The sequence below is a fragment of the Pteronotus mesoamericanus genome, unplaced genomic scaffold, assembly GCF_021234165.1.
Source record: "Pteronotus mesoamericanus isolate MK-2021 breed Mesoamerican mustached bat unplaced genomic scaffold, CSHL_Meso_final scaffold_85, whole genome shotgun sequence".
In the NCBI taxonomy this organism is placed as follows: Eukaryota; Metazoa; Chordata; class Mammalia; order Chiroptera; family Mormoopidae; genus Pteronotus; species Pteronotus mesoamericanus.
Window position 1 is genome coordinate 20,845,857 of NW_026555329.1, and position 22,566 is coordinate 20,868,422.

A 22,566-nucleotide genomic window follows, 5' to 3' on the forward strand; every position below is an offset into this window, starting at 1 on the left:
CGGACTCCCGACGACACATCCTTCTTTCCCTCTCACGCTTCTTATGTTAGTCACAAGATTCCCCCACTCCAGTTGCAGCGAAAGCCGGAAATTTTCATTTAACTGCCCCCCCTCCCGCTCCTCCTCGCCCCCCACTTGGAGCCGAGAGCTGGGGAGCTGGGAGGCTCAGAGCACAGCCGGATCCCGGCCGCCTCCTCTTTCTCCGGAAGGCTTTAATTTGCACACTTGCTTGCCACTGCGCCGCGAGCCCCTAACCCCGCCGCCCGGTGGGTCTCGGGCTGAGTCGGCCTCCCGGGCCTCCGCCCCCGCCCCTGCTGCCTCCCCGGCTCGGGCCCCGAGCCCCGGCCGGAGCCCCGGGGCCCCCGTCCGCCCCCTGCGAGCGGCGCGGGCGGCTCCCTGTGCGTCCCTCCGCCCTCCGCCGCTGTGCCCACCCCCTAGCCGGAGAGAGTGCTGGTGACTCCTTCCTCCGAGCCGGGTTACCTGCTCCGCGCCGCCGTGGACACGTGCGGGGGTCGGACTGACACACGCAGACCCCTAGGGAGGCCGGATGCGGCCGGGTCCCTCAGGTGAGGATCTGTGCGTTCGAGTGGGTGGGCTGCGGAGTTGGGGGGGGGGCTCCCCGGGGGGCATTTGGGGGCTTGGCCAGGGTTGAAAGCGAGGGTGTGTGGGGGGGTGTCTGTTGGGGTGGGGGGGGTATGCCCTGGGAATCCACTTTGGTTAACCCCTTAGGAACCGAGGCGAGGAAGTTACAGGGGCCAGTTTGGGGGAACTAAAGGAATCTCTCCTAATCTGGCTAGAGGAGGACATCTCACACTAGGGATACCCCCAACACTGAGATCCTGCTCTGCCTTCTCCCACAGAGCCGTGAGCCAAAACACCCACACAAACCTCATCCAGTTTCTTCAAATGGAATTTAGACTTCACTCGGGCACACAACCATCCACATTTAGGGTTGAAAATGCACTGCCTCCGGGTACTCTGCGGGAGATGTGTTTCCGTACCCCATATTGGTTTCCCCACGAGAGATCCCTCTCCCACTCGCTGAGGTGTGGGTGTGGGCTCCACCTTCCCACCGCGAGGCTTCACGTTGGCAACCCCTGCGGGCATGTTAGGCACACTTGCAAGAGTGTACGCAGGCTTGGAGCCCCGCAGGGACTCACGTTTGCTTTAGTTTCCCAGTTTATTTTTATTATTTCAAATATCAGAGTTGAAACGCACGCCCCGCAGGAGGCGACTCCGGCCCCGCAGGGGGTAATCCCGGCCCCGCGCGCGGGGCTGGGTGCACGTGGGCGCGTCCGTGTGTGCGCACACGCGGGAGCCGCGGTCCCCGTTGCGGCCTCCGGTCGCTGCGCTGGTGGCGACCCTTGCGGTGCTTGGCAGGCTTCGAGAGAGGCACATGAAGGATTTCATTGAGTGTGAAGACAGAGAGCAGAGACAGAAAGCAGAAGGAGGCGGCTGCAGCCTTTGTAGTCGCGGAGGAATGCGGAAATGTTGAAGCACTATGTCAAACTTTTTGAAATGGGGTCAAGTCACATTCAGCCAGCGTGGGAAAGCAACAACAACAACAAAAAAAGTGGAGGAGAGGGGGGGAAAAGGCACTGCTGCTCCCGTTTCTCTCCGCCGGAGCCGGCTGTCGGGGAGCGAGGGTGGGGAGAGCCAGGGCGGGTGGTGCGGGGCCGGGCGGGGGCAGCGGGCGCAGTTCCCTGCGGGGGTGGGACGTCCGCGACGCTTCCTTCGCTGCCTAGCCTTGGCGGAGGGGCGGGGAGAGGGGGGACGCGGGAGGGCGGGCTGCGCCGCTGGCGGCGGCTTCTCCGCTACCTGTGTGGCCCTCGGCCTAGCTCAGACCCCCGGGCAGCCTCTGGGGGCTCGTTCCTCGGCGCCCCCAGGATTCGCCTTCCCTCTTTCAGGAGAGTTTTGAATGGAGTGGCTGTGAGGGGCTCCATCCTCGCTGCGGTTCCCTCTGCCTGCACCCCGTGGGGGTCGCGCCATTTGTTTCTTTAATTTCTGGAAGGAGGCGAGCTAGCCAGCGGTGCTGGGCAGGTAATTCCGAGGTGTCCCGGGAATTCCGGACACGTGGCGAACATCCCGCCGAGGCCACGGTTCCCGTGGGTTGGAGGTTCCCTGGGTACAGGATTGCAAATGAATGGGAAAGGAAGGTGACCCCCCACCGCCATCCCGCGCACTTTGTTGTGTGGAGGGCTCCGGGGCACGACTGGCTGCAGAACGCACCAGGCCTTAAGCCGAAAGGGGAATGGAAACCTAAGTTTGCTACCTACATCGTAGATGATCCTGGCTTAGGGAAAGATTCGCGAATCCCGGCCGCCAGAGCAGAGCCTCTTCTCTCTCACCTCCCGGAGTCTCAGTATTTACTCCCCTCCACCCCGCCCGCTTTCTTGGGGAGATTGAGTTTTACTCCGATTGCAATCGGTTGGAAATTTCTGGGCGAGTCACGGTTGTTACCTTCCTCCTGACGTTATTCTTTAAAGAGACTAGTTAAAATATGGAAAACACCCTTTCTCCCACCCTCAGGGGTCCTTGAGCGACTCCCCACCTAGGGCCCCACCATTCACCCATCCCCCGAGTAGCGGGAACCCTAGTTCTCCCTGACCTGATGGGTTTCCACCAGGGAGGTCCTCCGAGTCGGAGGAAGAATGCCGTTTCCAACCCAGACTGCATTACCCCCCCAAAGACCATTTGTGATCCAAGTCGTTTTTAAATGTCTCCTCATAGAAAAACTGAAAGTAGAAAGAAAGGAAGCAATTTCTGAGCAGATGTCTGACCACCCCTTCTCACACACTCCCAAGCATCGGGTTACAAGGTCCTGGGAGCCCCCACCCACACTCAGCGGACCCACACGGGTGGACTCACGGTCCCTCCACAGCAGCTTGTGGGCAACCCCTGAACGACCCACAGCACCCAGGAAGCCCCTTTCCCTGCGCGTCCAGGCTCCGGGAGGCACAGAGGGTAGCAGCGAAACACAATGATATAGGGATAAATATTAAGCCGTGACATTGACGTGCCCGGCGCCTCCCCTCCCCCGCGCTCCCGGCACACTCTGGGCTGATCGGCACGCCCCCTCCCGTTCCACTGCGTCCCGCGCCGCGCGGCGCGCTCATCCCCGAGGGGCCCCTGCAACCTCTCCGCGCGAAGACGGCTCCAGCCCTACAGGGAGAGAAAAGTAACTTCGCTTTTCTCGGAGGAACCAGGAAGGATTTATCTGCCTGGGAGAGGGCTGGAGCGCGCGGAGGGTAGCGACTGGGGATTCGAGAAGGAGGAGGGGAGTCTGCAGGAACCCCAAGGAAGGCGCCTGGGATGTCTGATTGCACTTTCTCCTTGTCCCCTCATCTCCTCTTTTAGGTGGAATGATTGTGAACTAAGACGCGCTCTGGCAGAGACTATGTAATCTCCTCGGTGTCTGTGCAGAGAACTGCTCTTCGGGGAGGGAAGAGGAGGGATCGGCTAGGTCCACTGCGACTCGGCAGGCGGAGTTTCGCGGCGGCACCAGAGTTGCGCCCGCCCGCGGGGAGGTCGTTCCATCCAGCCCCGGCGGCCGCGATAATTAGCCCTAACGCCGGAGCGCGGTAGTCGCCAGGGGTGACGAAGAGCTAGACCCATCCATCCCCAGGGCGCGAGGGAGCTGGCCGGGCAATCCCGGAGGAGGTGAGCAGCAGCCGCAAACGAGCCGAGCGCGCCCCCAGCCCGCTCCAGCGGCGCCGCGCCGGGCGGTGTTCGGGCGCTATGGAGAAGGACGGCCTGAGCCGCGCTGACCAGCAGTACGAGTGCGTGGCGGAGATCGGTGAGGGCGCCTATGGGAAGGTGTTCAAGGCCCGGGACCTTAAGAACGGAGGCCGTTTCGTGGCGCTGAAGCGCGTGCGGGTGCAGACCGGCGAGGAGGGCATGCCGCTTTCCACCATCCGCGAGGTGGCAGTGCTGAGGCACCTGGAGACCTTCGAGCACCCCAACGTGGTCAGGTGAGCAGAAGAGCTGTGCCTGCGCTGTCGGGGTCGGGCCGGGCAGGGGATATCCACTGGCACAGGAAAGTGCTGGGGAGGAGGGCGGCTGGGGAGGTACTGCGCGATCCGTTGACCTTACGGAGTGAAACCAAGTTTTGCCGACAGAGCCGCACACCAGAGCCGATGACCTTGCCAGACAGCAAGCAGGAAGACGAATCAGAAAATGTGACCTGCACAGGCTTCCCTCCCTGCGTGGCCTGAAAGGGGGTCTGGGAAATTGGGTGCCTTTTAGGCACAAAACAAACCAACTTCAGACACACTCTGCCACCACCCCACCCCCACCCCAATAGTTCTCTGGTCATTGGGGAATTTTTGAGAGACTAAGGATAAGTGACAGGTAGCAGGATGCAATGATAATTAGAAGAGAACTTTACTGGTGGAGCCTAGTATGAATAAGGTTAAAACAATGCAGAGACTTAATATTTTTGCCAGTCACACCCACAGTTTCTCTTTATTAAAATTGCATAATGATAACCAGGATTCCTGATGGTCTAAGGACTAAAGTGCTGATTCCCATTTTCCAAGTGTCATTTAAAATATTTATTCCAAAAATGTTGTCTGTCTGTCTGTATTGTTTTATGTCTCTGGGCGGGCACAGTCTTTGGACTACTCCAAAGGGGTAGAAATGAGTTCAAGACATGGAATCTTTAGATTCTAAATTCTAAAGTCTGTCTTTGCCTTTTTTGGAGGGTTGTGCAAGTGGATGGGGAGACAGCAGTTCTTAAAGCTTCTCCTGTGTGGTAACCAGCGGTGAAGTGTGTGTAACTTAGGATAATGGTGTTTTCTTAGTGATCCTGGAATTTCCCCATTGTGTGGTTGACATTGTGTGTGGTGTTCTCCTTTTATTTTCTAAACAGAGGCATAGTTTTAAGTCTGAAAGGAATGCACAGAAACTCCTACAAGTTAGAGTGTGATTTTTACCTTTCTCAACTCTTACAATAATGTGTTGGAAAACGGCCTTGGGGTCTTGCTCATGTCCTCTCATGGTCTAGGGATTCTGTTCATCAAATACGTGCCTACTGTGTGCCCTGTGGATGAAAATATGTAAATAAGCACAGCTAAATATTTTTGTAACAAGTCAAACAATTTAACATTAGTCATCAAAGTGGAGAGACCCAAGACTGACCTTTGAAATACCAAACCCTCTACAGACTCAGGGAGCCTTAGTGTCTACAGAATCTTCCTAGGAGGTTTTAACTTGTCTCCTCTTATCCCAGGCTGGGTGATTTGTGTGGCTCTTTGTTCCCTACACAGACTCAGCCTAGAAGGCAGCAAAGAACCATAAATACATAAGGTGGTCAATGGCTATAAAGATAAGGACCCCCATTATACCTCCACTTAACCACTAAAACAAAATGGGACAAAATATGAGCTGGAAGAATGGTGTTTTTAGGAAGATGGGATCACGTATAAAAACAATAGATTATCTTTTGTTGTTTTCTTTATTAAAAAACAACAAAAATGCTCTTGGGGAGTCTTAGTGATATTGGAGAGAAAGGAGAGGGTACATTTTTGTCCCCTATAATTTAGTTATCATCCTAGAGGAATCACCCAGGTGGTTTCCGAAGGATGAATGCCACCACTAGAGTTTTAGGACCAAAATTCTTGTTTTGTTTTTTCTGTCAGCTGTGGAGAGTGTCCAATCAAGGATGATCATCATGTATGTGAATAAGATTCTGTCCTTCCAATGTGGCAGTGTTGTAGAGGCACCCATTTACACTATCTTTAATTATACAAAACACGGTCTATTCTTGTAACAAAGGAAGGTTGTTTTTGCCGTTGTTTTAGTCAATTTTGGCTAATCTATTTTATTCTCTTGACTTATCCTCCTGAGATCGGTGTGTCTTCAGATATTTCTAACTGACCCATGACTTGGATTCTGTACTGAGAACTTTCAGGAAGCTATACTTATGAATTGAAGACATGGGTCATGTTCTAAAATTATCTTTACATGTTAAGGGTTGATGATGACACCTCTTGCAGGTTGGGAGGAGAAACTAAGATAGTATATATGAGAATGCTTTGTCAATTTAAAAGTGTCCCAAATGTCCAGGTGTTATTTGTGTTCAGGCAGAAGAGTGGGGTCCTTGCCTCAGAGCAAGTTCCCAGTAAGACATCAGTTCACCTGACCTGTACGATAGAACAAATCGTGCTCAAACCCAGACATTATAGACTCTGGAACCAAGAAAGTACTTGAATATAATGAGCCTGTAGTTTGTCAGAAAAGCCCATCAGGCATATGCAGTGAAATTCAGTGGTGTCATCCTCACAAGCTGCAGATCTCCCAGTTTGCTTCATTTCCCTTTCCTGTCTTCTGCCTCTGCCTTGGAGTAGTCATTGACCCCCATGACTTGTTTGGCTAGACTAGGAATTCTGGACTTTAGAGATTGCTGATATTTGCTCATGCAGGGTCAGGAAATCAAGGACAGGTGACAATAATTCTTTTCTTTCCAAGGGAGAGTTGTCAAAGTTGAGCCCCCAAACTTGTGATTTGTTGTTGCCCCACAGGATTATCACCTGATTCTTTAAAGGTTTCTTAAAAGGGCAGATGCCTTTATAAGTGCCTCCAAGCCATAAGTAATTGATCGTAATTATAGGCCCTTCCCACAGATAGTTAAGCCTCTAAGTTTGAAGGAACATAATAAGCATACTAGTTACTTCCCCCCCCCCCCAAAGTCTAAGGTTTAATTTTGATGGATTTGCCAGAAAAGCTGACTTGTTATTGCTGGCAATGGCTCTGGCATGGCCTACATGCGCAGGGATAATGACTTGAAATTCTTACCTGCATTTGATGTACCCCAGGCTTGACCAGTGTCTAGGATGTAAATTTACTCTTTACAGTTGGTAATCCCAAATCCTAGAGCTTTGCCAGAATCAGACTTCAGTGTGAACCTATATTGGAGCTTCTGTACTCTACACATGAATTGTTTCACATTCTGAATTAAATAGATATACGCAGATAAAATAATATTTTATCAGTAGTCTATTCATTCACAAAATATTTATTGAGGGCTTACTATGTGCCAGATACTTCTAGAAACTGGGGATATAGCAGTAAACGAGTCAGAAAAAGTCTACACTTCTAGAATTTACCTTGTAATGGGATGAGAAATATTTTTTCTTATTTTTAACAATTCACTTTGTTTCCATTGGCTTGCTTGCTCTATTTAACCTATCCAGTCCTGTAGAGCCAGTAGTATTTGTGATAATTTGGTCACCAGGAGTTTGCTCATTGAACAGGTAAGATAACCAAAACACTAATCAGAATCACGTGCTTTTTGAAGGTTAAATTTTACCTTAGGGACATAAAATATATCTATATAAGAATACATTGACACATAACTAGTATATATGATGAATATTTGAGCTCTACTTATTCATCAAGGATTTAGGAAGAACCTACTGTTTAAAAACCATGGGGCTCGGTGCTGGGAAAGATACTTGGGTAAATGACACCTGGCTCCTCTCCTTGAGTAATCCCCCCCACCCCCGCCCCCTGTCTTTAAAGGAATAAGATGATCACCATAACCCTGACACGTGATCGTATTGTGTCATTACAAAGATCCTGGTAAGTGCTACCAGTGTTGTCCAGAGGGATCAGGTTTGTTAGTGTAGCAGTAAAAGTAATTCAAAATCAAGCAGTGGTTCCGGAAACTCAAAACTCATGGCATGTCAGCGAATAAACTTATGACTTCTCAATATATTCAGTTATTTTTATTAGCATATTTAATCACTGCTTTAAAAAAAGAAAGCCAACAGAGGAAGCTCTTCTGCATGTGGTCTCTGACTCTCTCACATATGTGGGGTTCCCATACATATGTATGTGTTAAATTTGGTTATTTTCTCTTGTTAAAAATAAATAAATAATAAAGCCAACAGGAAAGTCCACACAGCTCAATGATTATTGTTCAAGGAGAGTTTTCTAACTTTCCCTTTTTAAGCATCTCAGTGATATGTGTCATGAAAAGAGAATTAAAAAGGTGATGCTCTCTAGAAAAACCTAATCATTAACAGGGTAGAAGAATCATGCCATATTATTTGATGCAGCATAGAGCTGAGTCCTTTGGGAATTCTTTTGAATAAAAGTGTTATTTTTGTGTGTGAATAACACCTTCTTTAGGGCTTGTTTCAATGAAAGGGAGAGCAAGAGTTTAATTCTCTTTTTTAAGTTTCAGTATGCTAACAGTATGTTTGGTCCCTCATTCTCTAAGAGTTCCTGGAAAAATTTCTAATTTATCAAAGTTATTTAGTAAATAAACATTTTCACAATGATATTCTGCCAGTGCCTTGTTCCTGCAGAAGAACTTGGTAATACTAAATTGTTGACATTGCGCTTGTATTCTTTTTACATAACTATTATCACCATGCAATTACTATTGAATTTCTCTATCAAAAAGAAAATGGCGTAATTGAGGGAAACTTGTATAAACTTGAATATCTAATGGTGTATTTTCCTGTGTTTAAGACACGGGTAAATGAATATCTATGAAAACAGACTTCTTGTTAAGAGTAAGTTACCTTTTAAAAATATGCCTCAATATTAATGATTCCCTAGGAAAGTTTTTTAAGAATGATAAAAACTCATGGATATTAGGGTTGGAAGACACTCTGGAAGTCTTTCAGGTCTTTTATGTTATAAAGAACTAAAGCCCATAGGTCAAGCAACTTGCCTATCATACCATTTTGAAGTTGTTGACTTGTTCTAAAAGCTGAGTAGGAATTTTAAAAAATTCTTTTTAATTGTGTGATGGAAGAAGTTAAATCAAGTGACTGCATTTCTAGTGTGGAAAAAAATGCACTGTATGTAGACAAAGGTGATGGTTTGCCAGGAATGAATGACATACCAATTCAGGAAATTCCTGAATTCTGCAATATGCCCTGCTGAAGTATATCTGCAGAAAGTATGATTATCCATTAAATTCTGCTTTAAAAATATTGGGGTAATAACTCTGATCATTTAAATGGCTATAGTAAATAATAGTACAAGTAAATAATGTAGTTAAGTAAGTAATAAAACCAAGTCATTTTAGATAAAGAACAATAAGAAAAATTTAAATGTTTGGTACTCATCTGAAGAATGAACTATTATGTAATGTGGCTCTGGCATCTACGACTCAATTAATGACACAGACACCATAATACTTGAAAATTAGGCAGCACAACAACCTCCAGACAGATAAACAAATATGTTATTCATGCTTCTGGAAGAACTAATCGCGCTGTTGCTCTTTCTCATAACATTCAGATGAGCTTTTCTGTCTTCTTAGGAAGGAAATTAATTGCGAGCTTCCTGGTGTGGTAGAACGCAGCGGAGGTGAAATCTGGGTACAGGAGGATCAGTAATAGGAGAAGGTAGTGTGTGTAGTGTGGGCTCTGTCCAGGAGGCAGATAATGGGCCCTGGGGGTTGGTAGCAAGCATGCGTGAGTAAAGGTCACCATTGAGAAATGATCTAGAGATGCTAAGTCTGCTGGGGCAGGCAGGCAGGGAGGAGTTTTTTAAGACTCAATGGGAAGTTGTTTTGAATATCACCGGTTGGCTGCCACACTTGCTTTTGTTTTACCAGCTGCACATGTAGCTGCTCTCCACTGAGAGGTGAAGGAAAGGCACCTTAAGGCCTGTGACAGGAATCTCTGTGAGTATGCAGTAATATCCTGGAAGTCCATTTGGGATAAGATAATTATTAAACATTTAGTAGTTTACCTAAATTTGGGCAACTACTGGCTTTGTCATTGGGTAGCCATTACCTGACCTTCCTAAAGGATTTTAGTTCAGTAGAATTAAAATCACAGTACACGATTGTATCTTTTATACCCATAAATAACATGGTGTCTGTAACTGTTATTTGCTCAGTATATGTTTCCTGAATGAACTAAGTAAAATAAGTTAAACCCCTGCAATGAGAACTTTTCATCCTTCTGGAGCTACGTAGAGCATTAGCAAGTATCTCAGGCTAAATAAGGGGAGATTACTGGGCATTAACCGTATGTAAAACATCTGTACCCCAACACTATTTAGTAAGGGCCTTCAAACACTTTTGTTTTAAACTTTTCCTGTGACTGTCCATTTTTTGTCTTTTACACTGACTTCTGCTTTGATAGGATTTTCTCGTGTTCTTTGTGTGCGTTTGCTACATGTATCCTACGGGCGAACAGTCTATTTCCCCTGAATGTGCTCCTTGCCATCCACCTCTGTGACTTTAATAGAGGTTGATCTCAAAATGTGCATGCAGTGCCCCTCCCGGTACCCAGTTTCCACCTGTTGAAATGCTACGCATCCTTCAGGTCCAGGCTCTGACACCACTTTTTCTTTCTCTTGTTTTGGTGGTCTGCTCCTCAATACCTCCATTTGGATAAAGCTTATGCTTCCTTTGAATCCTGATAACTTTGGAACTACTTTATGGCGCTTAGTATATGTCTGGCCCTTTGTATGAGTATGTCTGTTATATAAGATAAAATGTTAACTGCCCCCACTAGCCACCCTCTTCTGTCCCTTTACCCCTTCCACACCCCAGTCTTAAGCCCTCGAGTCAGGGAGTATCTCGTGGTCATGATCGTTTACATTGTACATCCAGTGGAAATAAAGAACGAATGAATAATGGAAAGGATGTCTAGTTATTAAGGAGGGAACCGTATGGATTATTTCCATCACATGAATGTTATTATAAGGAGTGTGAAATAAAGAGGGAAAATAGATCAGAATATCGCATTATACTTACTTGGTTCCTGGTAAAAATAAAGAATACTGAAAAGAGAAAGTTTTATTTTTGTTTTACTCCAATATACATAGTTTAAAGTAAGTTTTCAATTTAAGTCATTCCCATAGTTAATTAACTGTATAGTCTTATACTTAATTCATACTGTAAGGAAGACATTAGTATTAGGAAATGTGCATAATTGAGTAAAAGTTGAAAATAATTTGAACACTTTTTAATATAAGAATGTAAGGAATACATTTGAATCAATTGTTTAATTCTTTTACTTTTGGTTTTTTTCCCCCAATAATTTTAGTATCATTGGCTTTCTATACTGGAAAAACTGTTAGGAGGAGCAGAGTTAAGTAAGACTTTCCTAATAATTTCTAAAAGGATATCAAGATACTGAATTCCACTAAAACTTTGTCTGCTACTTCTTTTCATAATTTGTGTATGGAGAATTTGGATTCCACCTTGACAAACTGGTAGGTTTAGTTCAGAAGTATTCTTCTAGCCTGAACTAATTCTAGTTTCTCAAAACACATGTGGTACGTGTGTGTACTTGTGTATGTGCATGCAGTGCACATCCAGAACAGTTGAATACAAGATCCTCAAAAGAAGGGACTATTTTCTTGTGTTTCTAAAAATTTTTTATTTTTCAATTACGGTTGACACACAATATTGTACTAGTTACAGTTATACAGACATTTTTATAACTTATGAAGTGACTACCCCAATAAGTCTAGTACCCATTTGACACCGTACATAGTTATTACAACCCATCTGACACCATACGTAACTATTAAAATATTACTGACTATATTCCCTATGCTGTACTTTACATCCCCATAACTTTTTATAACTGGCAATTTGCACATCTTAATCCCTTTCCCTTTTTCACCCTCCCCACTCTCCCTCCTATCTGGCAACTCAACCATCAAAATGGCCTTTGTATCTATGAGTTTGTTTCTGTTTTGTTTTTTAACTTTGTTTTTTTAGATTCCACATATAAGTGAAATCATATAGTATTTGTCTTTTTCTGCCTGACTGACTTCACTTAGCATAATGCCCTCTAGGGCCATTGATGTTGTTGCAATTGACAAGATTTCATTCCTTTTTTTGGCTGAGTCATATTCCATTGTGCATATGTACCACTCCTTCTTTATCCATTCATCTTTTGATGGATACTTAGGTTGCTTCCATATCTTGGCTATTGTAAGTAAAGCGATGAACATAAAGACACATGCGTCTTTTCAAATTAGTGTTTTGCGTCTCTTCGGATAAATACTCAGAAGTGGAATTCCTCAGTCCTTCTTTGTGTCTTGTTATAGCCTTTGTTTTAAAGTCTACTTTGTCTGATACAAGTATTACTACTCTAGCTTTTTTTTTTAATTTCCATTTGCTTGAAATATCTTTTTCCATCCCTTTACTTTCAGTCTGTGTGTGTCTTTCAATCCAAAGCGGGTCTCTTGTAGACAATTATAGATGAGTCATGTTTTATTTACTCATTTGGCAACCTTGTGTCATTTGATTGGAGCATTTAATTTGCTTACATGTAAAGTAATTATCGATAGGTCTGTAGTTATTGCCATTTTATTATAAATATATTTTATTATTCTTTTTTTTCTTCAGGAAGTCCCTTTAACATTTCTTGCAATACTGGTTTGGTGGTGAATTCCTTTAGCTTTCTCTTGTCCAGGAGTTTTCTTGTTTCTTGCCCCCAAACACTTAACATGGAGGCTGCCATGTTATAGCCCACAATAAATATTTATGAATGAATGAATGAGTATTTGCCATCTAGGAATGCAGAGTTGATATTTGTTTAGTCAGACTTAGGTAACAATATCTGAAAGCACATTTGAGATCTATAATATTCAACAAGTACTTATTGATTATCTGCTGTATTCAACATTTTGTTAAATGTGACTGACAGTGATCACAGAAAGTACCTACATCTTGAAATGTTTACCCATAAAAAAGGTATTCTGGAGTTTGTTTCAAAATAGGATATAGATGAAACAAGCTGCTCATTGTTGAAGCTGCGGAAGTTCCTTGTATGGGTTTGAAAAGGAGTCAGAATACTTGATTCTATCCTGACTCCTCTGTTAGCCGAGTGACCTAGAGTAAATTCTTTTGCCTCTTAACTGTGGTTTCCTTATAATAAAATAGAATTACTACTACTCTTTTGACTATGATCAAATGAAATTATGTATATAAAGATCAAATATTGTAAAAGTATTAGGTATTATTAACAACAGGACTCCATCTCCTCAAATAGTTAATAATTTTGTGGAGAAAACTGACATGGACACAGATGGCTATATTGCTGACTATAAGTACCCTCCTCCCTCTGACAGTGTTAAAGTATAAAAGAACTAGAGATTTCTGAAAAGATGTGTATTGGATTTATATTACTTATAGTAAAATACACGCTTTAATCTGGGTATTGGTAGTTGGTGTCATGTTCACCCAATCTGTATGCTATTCATTAATGGATTTATTGTGGGAGGGTCAGAGGACTCAGTGCTGAGAACATTGTCAAAATGGACAGGAGCTTGATGATTTCTTGTGCATTTCACTGTCAGATTAACTGAAAGAGGAGTTGAATTCTTTGCTTGTTCTTTTGCTGTCTCCTTTTAAATTTCAAAATCTCAAACAGAATTATTCCTTTTTATGTCACCATTGGAATTTCTGCTTGTTACCTTTCTGAGGCTCTTCATACGACATGACAGCCGTAATGACTTTTGAAATTTCATTTCATGTACCCTGTGTTAGAGTCACTAAGAACTCCTGTCCGCAGAAAGGAAGCAGTTTACTCTCAGGGGCACTGATCTGAAGTGAAATAAAGTAGTGACCCCTTATGTGCAGTTTCATTTTCAGTGGTTTCAGTTATCCGTGGTCAACCACGGCTGGAAAATACTAAATGGAAAATTCCTAGAATAAACGATTCATAACTTAAGGCCCTTGCATAAATAGCTGCAGTTGTCCTTACAAGTCGTGAGGCCCAAGAGGCCAGTCCCATCATGAACCTTGCCCCAGTACTCCTATTTGGTGCCACCAGTTCAAGCACCTTCATTCTCTTTGATTGATTGTGATCATCTAAGGGGTCTGACATTAATTACTTAGTCATGACCCGTTACAAAGACTAATAAAAAAGGAAGGAAAGACAGAAAAGGAGAAAAGGGGGAAAGAAGGGAGGAAAAAAGGGAGGAATGGAATGGAATGGAATGGAATGGAATGGAATGGAATGGAGTGGAATGGAATGAAAATGTGTGGTGTCTCAGTCAATTGTTAGGTATGTTGCAAGAAGTTAGTAGAGTACCAGGGGAGTTGTTTGCATTTTTAAAATTTAAATATAAAAGTAATTATATTTTTCTGTTAAAGTACTTGTTCTGTTTAATAATGCTGTGTAGTAAATTATTCCAAAATTTAGGGCCTTAAGACAACCATTTTCTTACACTCAAGGATTCATTGGATAGAGAATCCAGACAAAGCACAGTGAGAATGGTATGTCTCTGCTCCATGAGGTCTGACGCTACCACTGGAAATGATAGCAGCTGAGACTTTGATTTACTATCAAGTCTGGTATTTCTTGTGGGCTGGTTGAGGAAGGCTGGGACCCGAGCTGGGGCCGTGGACCAAAGCACCTATACCTTGCTGTCCGTGTGGCTGGGCCTTCCTCTCAGCATCAAGGCTTCAAAATAGTTGAACTGGCTCATGGCTCCAAAGCCAGTCAGTGTCCTGAGGACACTGGAGTGAGTAATTGGAGTGAGGCTTCAGGACACTTCAAGGTGTTACTTTAACCACATTCTATTGGTTACAAGTGAGTTCAAAGATTCACGAGGTGGGGACATACACTATTTCTTTTTTGTAATCATGACATTAGTATTTAGTGATTAATGCAGAGGGCTTTATGATAAAAAGGCAAGGCTCCTGCCCCAACTATTCCTATTCCTAGTGCTTCAATACAATATCTTTTAACTTTGGTAGTTGCCTCCGTAAGTCTAGATAATATGCTATGCTCTATTTCTTGCTATTTAAACCTCATAGAATACCTATTGACTTCCTCCTCTGAAAGTTGGGAATTTAGCTCATGAGTTCTACTCCCTATTCATCTCCTTCAACTTTTGTACTATAGGGACATTTTTATTTCATATAATAACTTTAAATTTAATATAAATACCATTTTATATTTAAATATTACATTTTTGTTCTTTCACTTTCGGCAGATCTCTTGATTCTCCATTTAGGAGGAGAAGAATATTTTACCCCTTTAACTTTCCTTCCACCTTGTACTCCCTTTATTATAATAACTTATATTAGCTACTTTACTAGTTAAACATCTGCGTCTGTTCTACATCTACAACTGCAGGTCCAATGTTACAATGCTGTGAGGCCCTAAGAAACCTTCTTTCTTAAATACAGACATCTGGATTTTGTTTTCTTACTTTGCATTACTTTTTAAAAGTTATACCCCATTCTACATACTTCTTAATCAGACCATGGTTTTCTTGTAGTTTTGTTTTTCCTGGAGTCTACAATTGCCTTTGTATTTTTTCTTTCAACTGTTTACCTTTATCACAGCTTAAACTTTTTTCCTCCAAACTCTTCATCACGCCATCCATTTCTATTGACTTGCCCTATTTCCTGAAGTTTCTTTGAAGTTTTTGTCTACTCTGGACTGTTTATTTACTGGACCTGATGATCCGTTGTCTTCCTGGGACCTTTTTGACTGCTCCTAAGGCTGGAGCCGCTCACTCCTGCATCATGGATCTTCCTCTTCAGTGGTTCACACCTTTGTTTTGCTGGTGTACATTAGTGAGTAATTTCCTAAGAAATTGTATTTAAGAGAGAAACTTTCTGAACCCTCACTTATTTGGAAACATCTTTATTGTCCTACACATTTGATTATGGTTTGGCTGTTTTTAGAAGTCCAGAATGAAAACATTTACTATGTAAAAAAAAAATTTCAGCCATTGTTCTCTCTGTATTGAGTGTGTCATTGAGAAATCACTTGTCAGTATGATTTTCTAATTAATTTTTCATGACTTTTTTGTCTGGAAGTGGCTAAGATGTGTTCTTCAGAAATATATATCTAGGTGTGATGCTTTTAAAAATTCAGTTTGCTGAGGCATTCTATAGGATCTTTCTCTGTGCAGATTTGTTTTATTTTTACGAATTGCTTCTTCCTCTTTATTTGTTCAATTCTTTCTTTCTAAGATTCTCCAGGTAGTCAGATACTCCATCTTTCAGCTGGGACCTCTGAGTCTCAAAGTTCAGTCTTACAGATTGGACCTCTGTGTCTTACCTTCTTTTCCTCTATTTTCTAACTATTCTGTTTTCTTTGTTTTTTGTTTTATTCTATATGCTAAAGAAATCTATATTACTTTCCAAATATCTATTAAATTTACTCTTTTGACAGCTATTTTAACCTCAAAACATCTTTTTTCTTGTTGTTCTGCTTTTGTTGTTTGTTTTTTTTTAAAGCATCCTGTTCTGGTTATAGAGGTGTAATATATCCATGAATTGCTCTAAGTTTTTAGAAAGTTCTTCGTATTACTTGTTTTTGTCAGTGTATAGTTTTTAATGATTTTTTTGTTCTTATTGCTGGATTCTTTAAATGCTTGGTGATGTTTAGATAGCCTTTGCTTTAAAAAAAAATCAAATTTATCGAGACACAATTTATATACAGTAAAAGAAATCCATTTTAAGAGTGCGTTTTATGAGTCTGACAAATTTATACACCCATGTAACAACTATCACAATCAAGATCTAAAACATTTCTGTTACCCCAAAAGTTCCCTCAGGCCCCTTTGCAGCCAATATCCTTCCCTTAACCAGGACGCCTGGCAGCCACTGATCTTCTTTCTGTCATTATAGATTATATTTGTCCTTTCTAGAGTGTCATATACATGGGATCAAACAGTATTGTGTTCTTTTGTACCTGGCTTTCACAGATAACATTTTTGAGATTCATTCATGTTATTGACTGTTTCAGTAGTTCATTCTTTTCTATCATACAGATTTGCCGTGATATATTTATCTATTCACCTGTTGATGTTATTTGCATTGCTTCTACTTTGGAATTATTATGAATAAAACTGCTACAAACATTCACGTACAGTTCTTTGTGTTGATATGACATGTGCTTTAGTTCATTTGGGTAAATACCTAGAAGTGGTTTGTTGACTAGTATGGCAAATGTGTGTTTAATTTTTAAAGAAACTACCAGTTATTTCCAAACTGGTCATACCATTTATCATTTTCACCAGTAATGTAAGAAGGTGTCATTTGATTTAGATACTACTCAACACTTCAAGTATTGTCAGCCTTTTCAATTTTACCATTGTATTTTAAGTGTGAACTGATATCACATTGTGGTTTTAATTTGCATTTAACTAATGACTAATGTTGAACGTCATTTGCTTATTGGCCATTCTCTTACTTCTTTGGGGAATTATCTATTTAAAAACTGGGTTATCCTATTACAAATATTTGGAACAGTCTTATGTCAGGTATATGTATCGCAAATACTGTCTTTATTTTCTTACGTGTCTCTTAAAGAGAAGACTTTAATTTTTCTAAAATCTAATTTATTATTTTTTCTTTGATGGTTTGTGCTTTTTTTTGTATCCTAAGACATTTTTGTTTCCTCTAAAGGCACACAGATTCATTTATGTTTCATTTTAGTAGCGATTTTCACTTTTTTCATATCATGCCACACATAAACTAATTACTAAAATTCAGTGGCACAACAAAAAAGATGTTATATTTTTTGCCAGTCTGACTGAAAAAATAGGTATAATCTTGATTCATTCACACCACATAGCTATTGCATTGGCTGTTGTCATTTTATTTGGCAATCTAAGGGAAAAGAGGTCAGTGTCCCTGACTAAATACTCAGATATTGCATGTTTAAAAAATTCTTGTACACCACTTGAAAATTGCTGTTCTAGAATTTTATACTTTGTACTTTTATGTCAAGTCCTTGATACATCCAAGTTAAATTTTTGTGGGTGGCTTGAAGTAAGAATCGACGTTTACTTTTTTCCTATATGTATATCCAACTGCTCTAGCTCCATTTGTTGGAAAGGCTATGCTTTTTTCATTTTAATTTCCTTGACACCTTTGCCAAAAATCAATTGACCATATAAATTTGGGTCTATTTCTGAACTCTCTTTTCCGTTCCATTGGTTGATATATCTGTCCTTTCGCCAATGCCATGATATTTTGATTACTATGGATTTATAGTAAGGCTTGAAATCAGGAAGTCTTAAGTTTTCTGCTTGGTTCTTTTTCAAAATTATTTTTGCAATTTTGCCTGCTGAAGTTTTGCTAATGATTTTTACATTTATGTTTATGAAGGATATTGTTCTGTAATTTTCTTTTTCATAATGTCTCAGGTTTTGGTTTTGAGGTAATGTTGACCTCATAAAATGAATTGATAGGTGTTTCTGGCTCCTGAAAGATTTTCTGACTGATTTCATGTAGCATTAATATTATTTCCTTCATATACATTAATAGAATTTACCAATGTAATCATTTGGGCTTACCATTTTCTTTACAGGATGGTTTTAAACTACAGATTCTATTTCCTTAAGGGACATGGAGTCATACAGGTTGAATCATTCTTTATAATTTGTGTTTTTCAAAGAATTTTATATTTCATCTAGGTTTTTGAGTTTATTAGTATAAATTTTTATCTTTATTCTCTTATCTTTTTTAATGTCTGTGGAATATGCAGTAATGTGTCCTTTCATTCCCAATATTGGTAATTTGTATGTTCTGCCTTTGTTTTTCTTGACAATACAGGTAACACTTTTGTCAATTTTATTGATCGTAAACCAGTTTTTGGTTTCATTGATCTCCTCTATCATTTGTCTGTTGTCTATTCCATTGATGTTTACTTTTATTTTTATGTATTTTTGCAACTTTGGGTTTAAGGTTTTAGCTTCTTAAAATAGAAGCGTAGCTCATTCTAATTTTCCTCTATTCTAATATAAGCATTTATGTTGCTTTATCTGCTTCCCACAGATTTTGATATGTTGTGGTTCCATTTTCATTGGATTCAAAACATATCAGTTATTTATATTTGTATTTTTAAATTTTGAAATATGAAATAGTTTCCCAGACCAAAAAAAAAGGCTGAAGGAGTACATTTCCACCAAATCAGCATTGCAAGAGATGCTAAAGGGACTGCTTTAAGAAGAAGAAACAGAGAAACAAAGAAACACAGATATAAAGGCAATGAAAAAGTACCTGTCAATAATAACCTTAAATGTAATTAAATGCTCCACCCAAAAGACATAGGGTAACTGAACGGATAAGAAGACACAGCCCACATATATGCTGTCTACACCCACCTCAGAGCAAAACGTCTGCACAGGATGGAAGTGAAGTGATGGAAGAAATATTCCGTGCAAATGGAGGTGAAAGGAAAGCCAAGGTAGCAATACTCTATCTGACAAAATAGACATCACAACAAAGACCTTAACAAATACAAAAAGGTCACTATATAATGCTTAAGGGGTCAGTTCAACAAGAGAATATACACTTTGTAAACATATATGCACTCAATGTAGAAGCACCTAAATATATAATGAAAATCTGGGAGGACTTTAAGAAAGACCTCAACAGCAATACAGTTATTGTAGGTGATTTTAACACCCCACTGTCAACAATGGACAAATCTTCCAGACTGAAAAATCAACAAGGATATAGCAGCATTAAATGACACACTAGATCACATTGACTTAATTGATATTTATAGAACATTTCATCCCAAAGAAGCAGAATATACATGCTTCTCAAATGCACACAGAACATCCTCAAACATAGACCACATGATAAATACAAAATAAGATACAAAATAAGATCTTAACAAATTAAAGAAAACTGAAGTCCTACCAAGTATTTTCTTGGATCACAAGGGCTTGAAACTAGAAACCAACCTCAAGAGGAAAACTCAAAAACATTCAAATACATGAAGGCTAAATAATATTATTAAATAATGAATGGGTTAACAATGCGATCAAGGAAGAAATCAAAAGTTATCTGTAAACAAATCAAAACAAACACACAATGACCCCAAACCTATGGGATGCAGCAAAAGCAGTCCTAAGAGGGAAGTTCATAGCAATATAAGCCTATCTAAAGAAGACAGAAAAATCTCAAATAAACAGCCTAATCCTACATCTACAAGAACTGGAGGAACAAAAACAAATGAAGCCTAGAGCAAGTAGAAGGAAGAAATAATCAAGATCAGAGCAGAAATAAGTGACATAGAAACTGAAAAAACAATTCAAAAGATCAGTGAATCCAGAAGCTGGTTCTTTGAAAAAATAAAGAAAATTGAAAAACCTTTAACCAGACTCATCAAGAAAAAGAGAGGGGACCCAAATAAATAAAATGAGAAATGAAAGAGGAGTAACAACAGATACTACAGAAATACAAAGGACCTACTGCCAACATCATACTCAATGGGCAAAAACCTAAAGTGTTTCCCTTTAGAGGTCAGGAACAGGACAGGGGTGTCTGCTTTTACCACTCTTACTCAACATAGTACTGGAAGTCCTTGCCACAGCGATCAGACAAGAAGAAATAAAAGGCATCCAAATTGGAAAAGAGGAAGTAAAACTGTCATTACTCGCAGACATGATATTATTATACATAGAAGACCCTATAGGCTCCACCAAAAAACTACATGACCTAGTAAGTGAATTTGGCAAAGCAGCAGGACACAAAGTCAATATTCTGAAATTGATGGCCTTTTTATACACCAATAATGAACTGTCAGAAAGAGAAACTAAGAAAACCATCCCATGTACTATTGCAACAAAAAAATAAGATACCTAGGAATAAATTTAACCAAGAAGGTAAAAGACCTGTACTCAGAAAACTGTAGGACACTGAAAAAAAGAAATTGAGGAAGATACAAATAAGTGGAAGCATATACCATGTTCATGGATTGGATGAGTTAACATAATTAAAATGTCCATTCTCCTCAAAACAATCTATAGATTCAGCAAAATTCCTATTAAGATACCAATGGCATATTTCGCAGATCTAGAACAAATATTCCAAAAACTTACATGAAACCAAAAAAGACCTCAAATAGCCTCAGCAATCTTCAGAAAGAAGAACAAAGTTGGAGGATCACAATACCTGATATCTGCAAAGCCACTGTAATCAAAATGGCCTGGTACTGGCATAAGAGCAGACACATAGATCAATGGAACAGAATAGAGAGCCCAAAAATAGACCTATGTCTTTACAGTCAATTAATATTTGACAAAGGAGGCAAGAACATACAGTGGAGTAAAGGCAGTCTCTTCAATAATTAGTGTTGGAAAAACTGGACTGGTACATACAAACGAATGAAACTAGACCACCATCTTACATCATACATCAGAAATAACTTCAGAACGGATAAAAAGACTTAAAGATGAGTTCTGATACCATAAAAATTCTAGAGGAAAACATAGGCAGTAAAATTTCAGATATCTTGCGTAGCATTATTATTGCCAGTATATCTCCTAGGACAAGGGAAATAAAGGAAAAAATAAACAAATGGAACTGCATTGAATTAAAAACCTTTTACAAAGCTAAAGAAACCATCATCAAAATGAAATGGGAACCAACTGTATGGGAGAACATATTTTCCAATGATACATTGGACAAGTGTTTAATCTCCAAAATATGTAAAGAACTCATATGACTCAACACCAGGAAGATAAACCATCCAATTAAAAAATGGGCAAAGGACCTGAATAGACATTTCTCCAAGGAGGACATACAGATGGCCCATAGACATATGAAAAGGTGCTAAACATCACTTGCCATCAGAGAAATGCAAATTAAAACCACAATGAGGTATCACCTCACACCTGCCAAAATGGCTATCATTAATAAATCAACAAACAACAAGTACTGGCAAGGAAGTGGAGAAAAGGAAACCCTAGTGCACTGTTGGTAGGAATGCAGACTGGTACAGCCACTGTTGAAAACAGTGTGGAATTTCCTCAAAAAACTAAAAATGAAACTGCCTTTTGACCGAGCAGTTCCACTGCTGGGAATATACCCAAAGAATCCCAAAACACCAATTCAAAAGAATTTATGGATCCACATGTTCATGGCAGTGCTATTTACAATAGCCAAGATTTGGAAACAGCCCAAGTTCCCCTCAGTAGATTAATGGATAAAGGAAAGTGTGGTACATCTACATAATGGAATATTACACAGCAGAAAGAAAGGAATTCCTACCTTTTACAACAGCTTGGATGGAAATGGAGACTATTATGCTAAGTGAAATAAGCCAGTCGGTGAATGACAAATACCATGTGATCTCACTTATAAGAGGCAACTAATGAACAAAATAATGAGCAAAATAGAACCACAGGCATGGAATCATGGAGCAGACTGACAGCTGTAAGAGGGGAGGGGAGAAATGGGGGCTGAATGAAAGAAGGTGAAGGGATTAGTCAACGAACATATATGGAGGACCCATGGTCATGGACAATGATGAGGGGACTGATTATGTAAGTGGGGGGGCAGGGTGAGTGGAGGAGAGTGAAGGGGCTAAAAGTGGGCAACTGTAATAGCATAAACAATAAAATATGAAATAAATTTCCAAAAACATACAGAATTTCTCAAATAACTTTCTAATTAAATTCTGTTGTGATCTGAGAACAATTCTATTTGATTTTAATGCTATTTAAATTTCATTAAACTTTGTCGTTCCATATAATATATCTTGGTACATGTTTAATTTGATTCATTTTAATAATTCTCATTTCCCCTTCATTATGTTCATGTTTTCCTTTAAGTCTTTAGAATATTATTAAAATTTATAATAGTTGGTC

The 22,566-nt window shown here is 40.6% G+C and overlaps 1 protein-coding gene across 1 annotated transcript in view; it reads left to right on the forward strand.

Moving 5' to 3' along the window:
• The first annotated feature begins 517 nt into the window (after positions 1 to 517).
• Positions 518 to 22,566, forward strand: part of CDK6 (cyclin dependent kinase 6) — a 212,295-nt gene continuing 190,246 nt past the window's right edge. The window contains exons 1-2 of the mRNA XM_054564624.1: positions 518 to 566; positions 3,358 to 3,971. Of these exons, the coding sequence (XP_054420599.1) occupies positions 3,739 to 3,971 (233 nt within the window). The 5' untranslated portion in view covers positions 518 to 566; positions 3,358 to 3,738. The remainder of the gene's footprint in view (positions 567 to 3,357; positions 3,972 to 22,566) is intronic.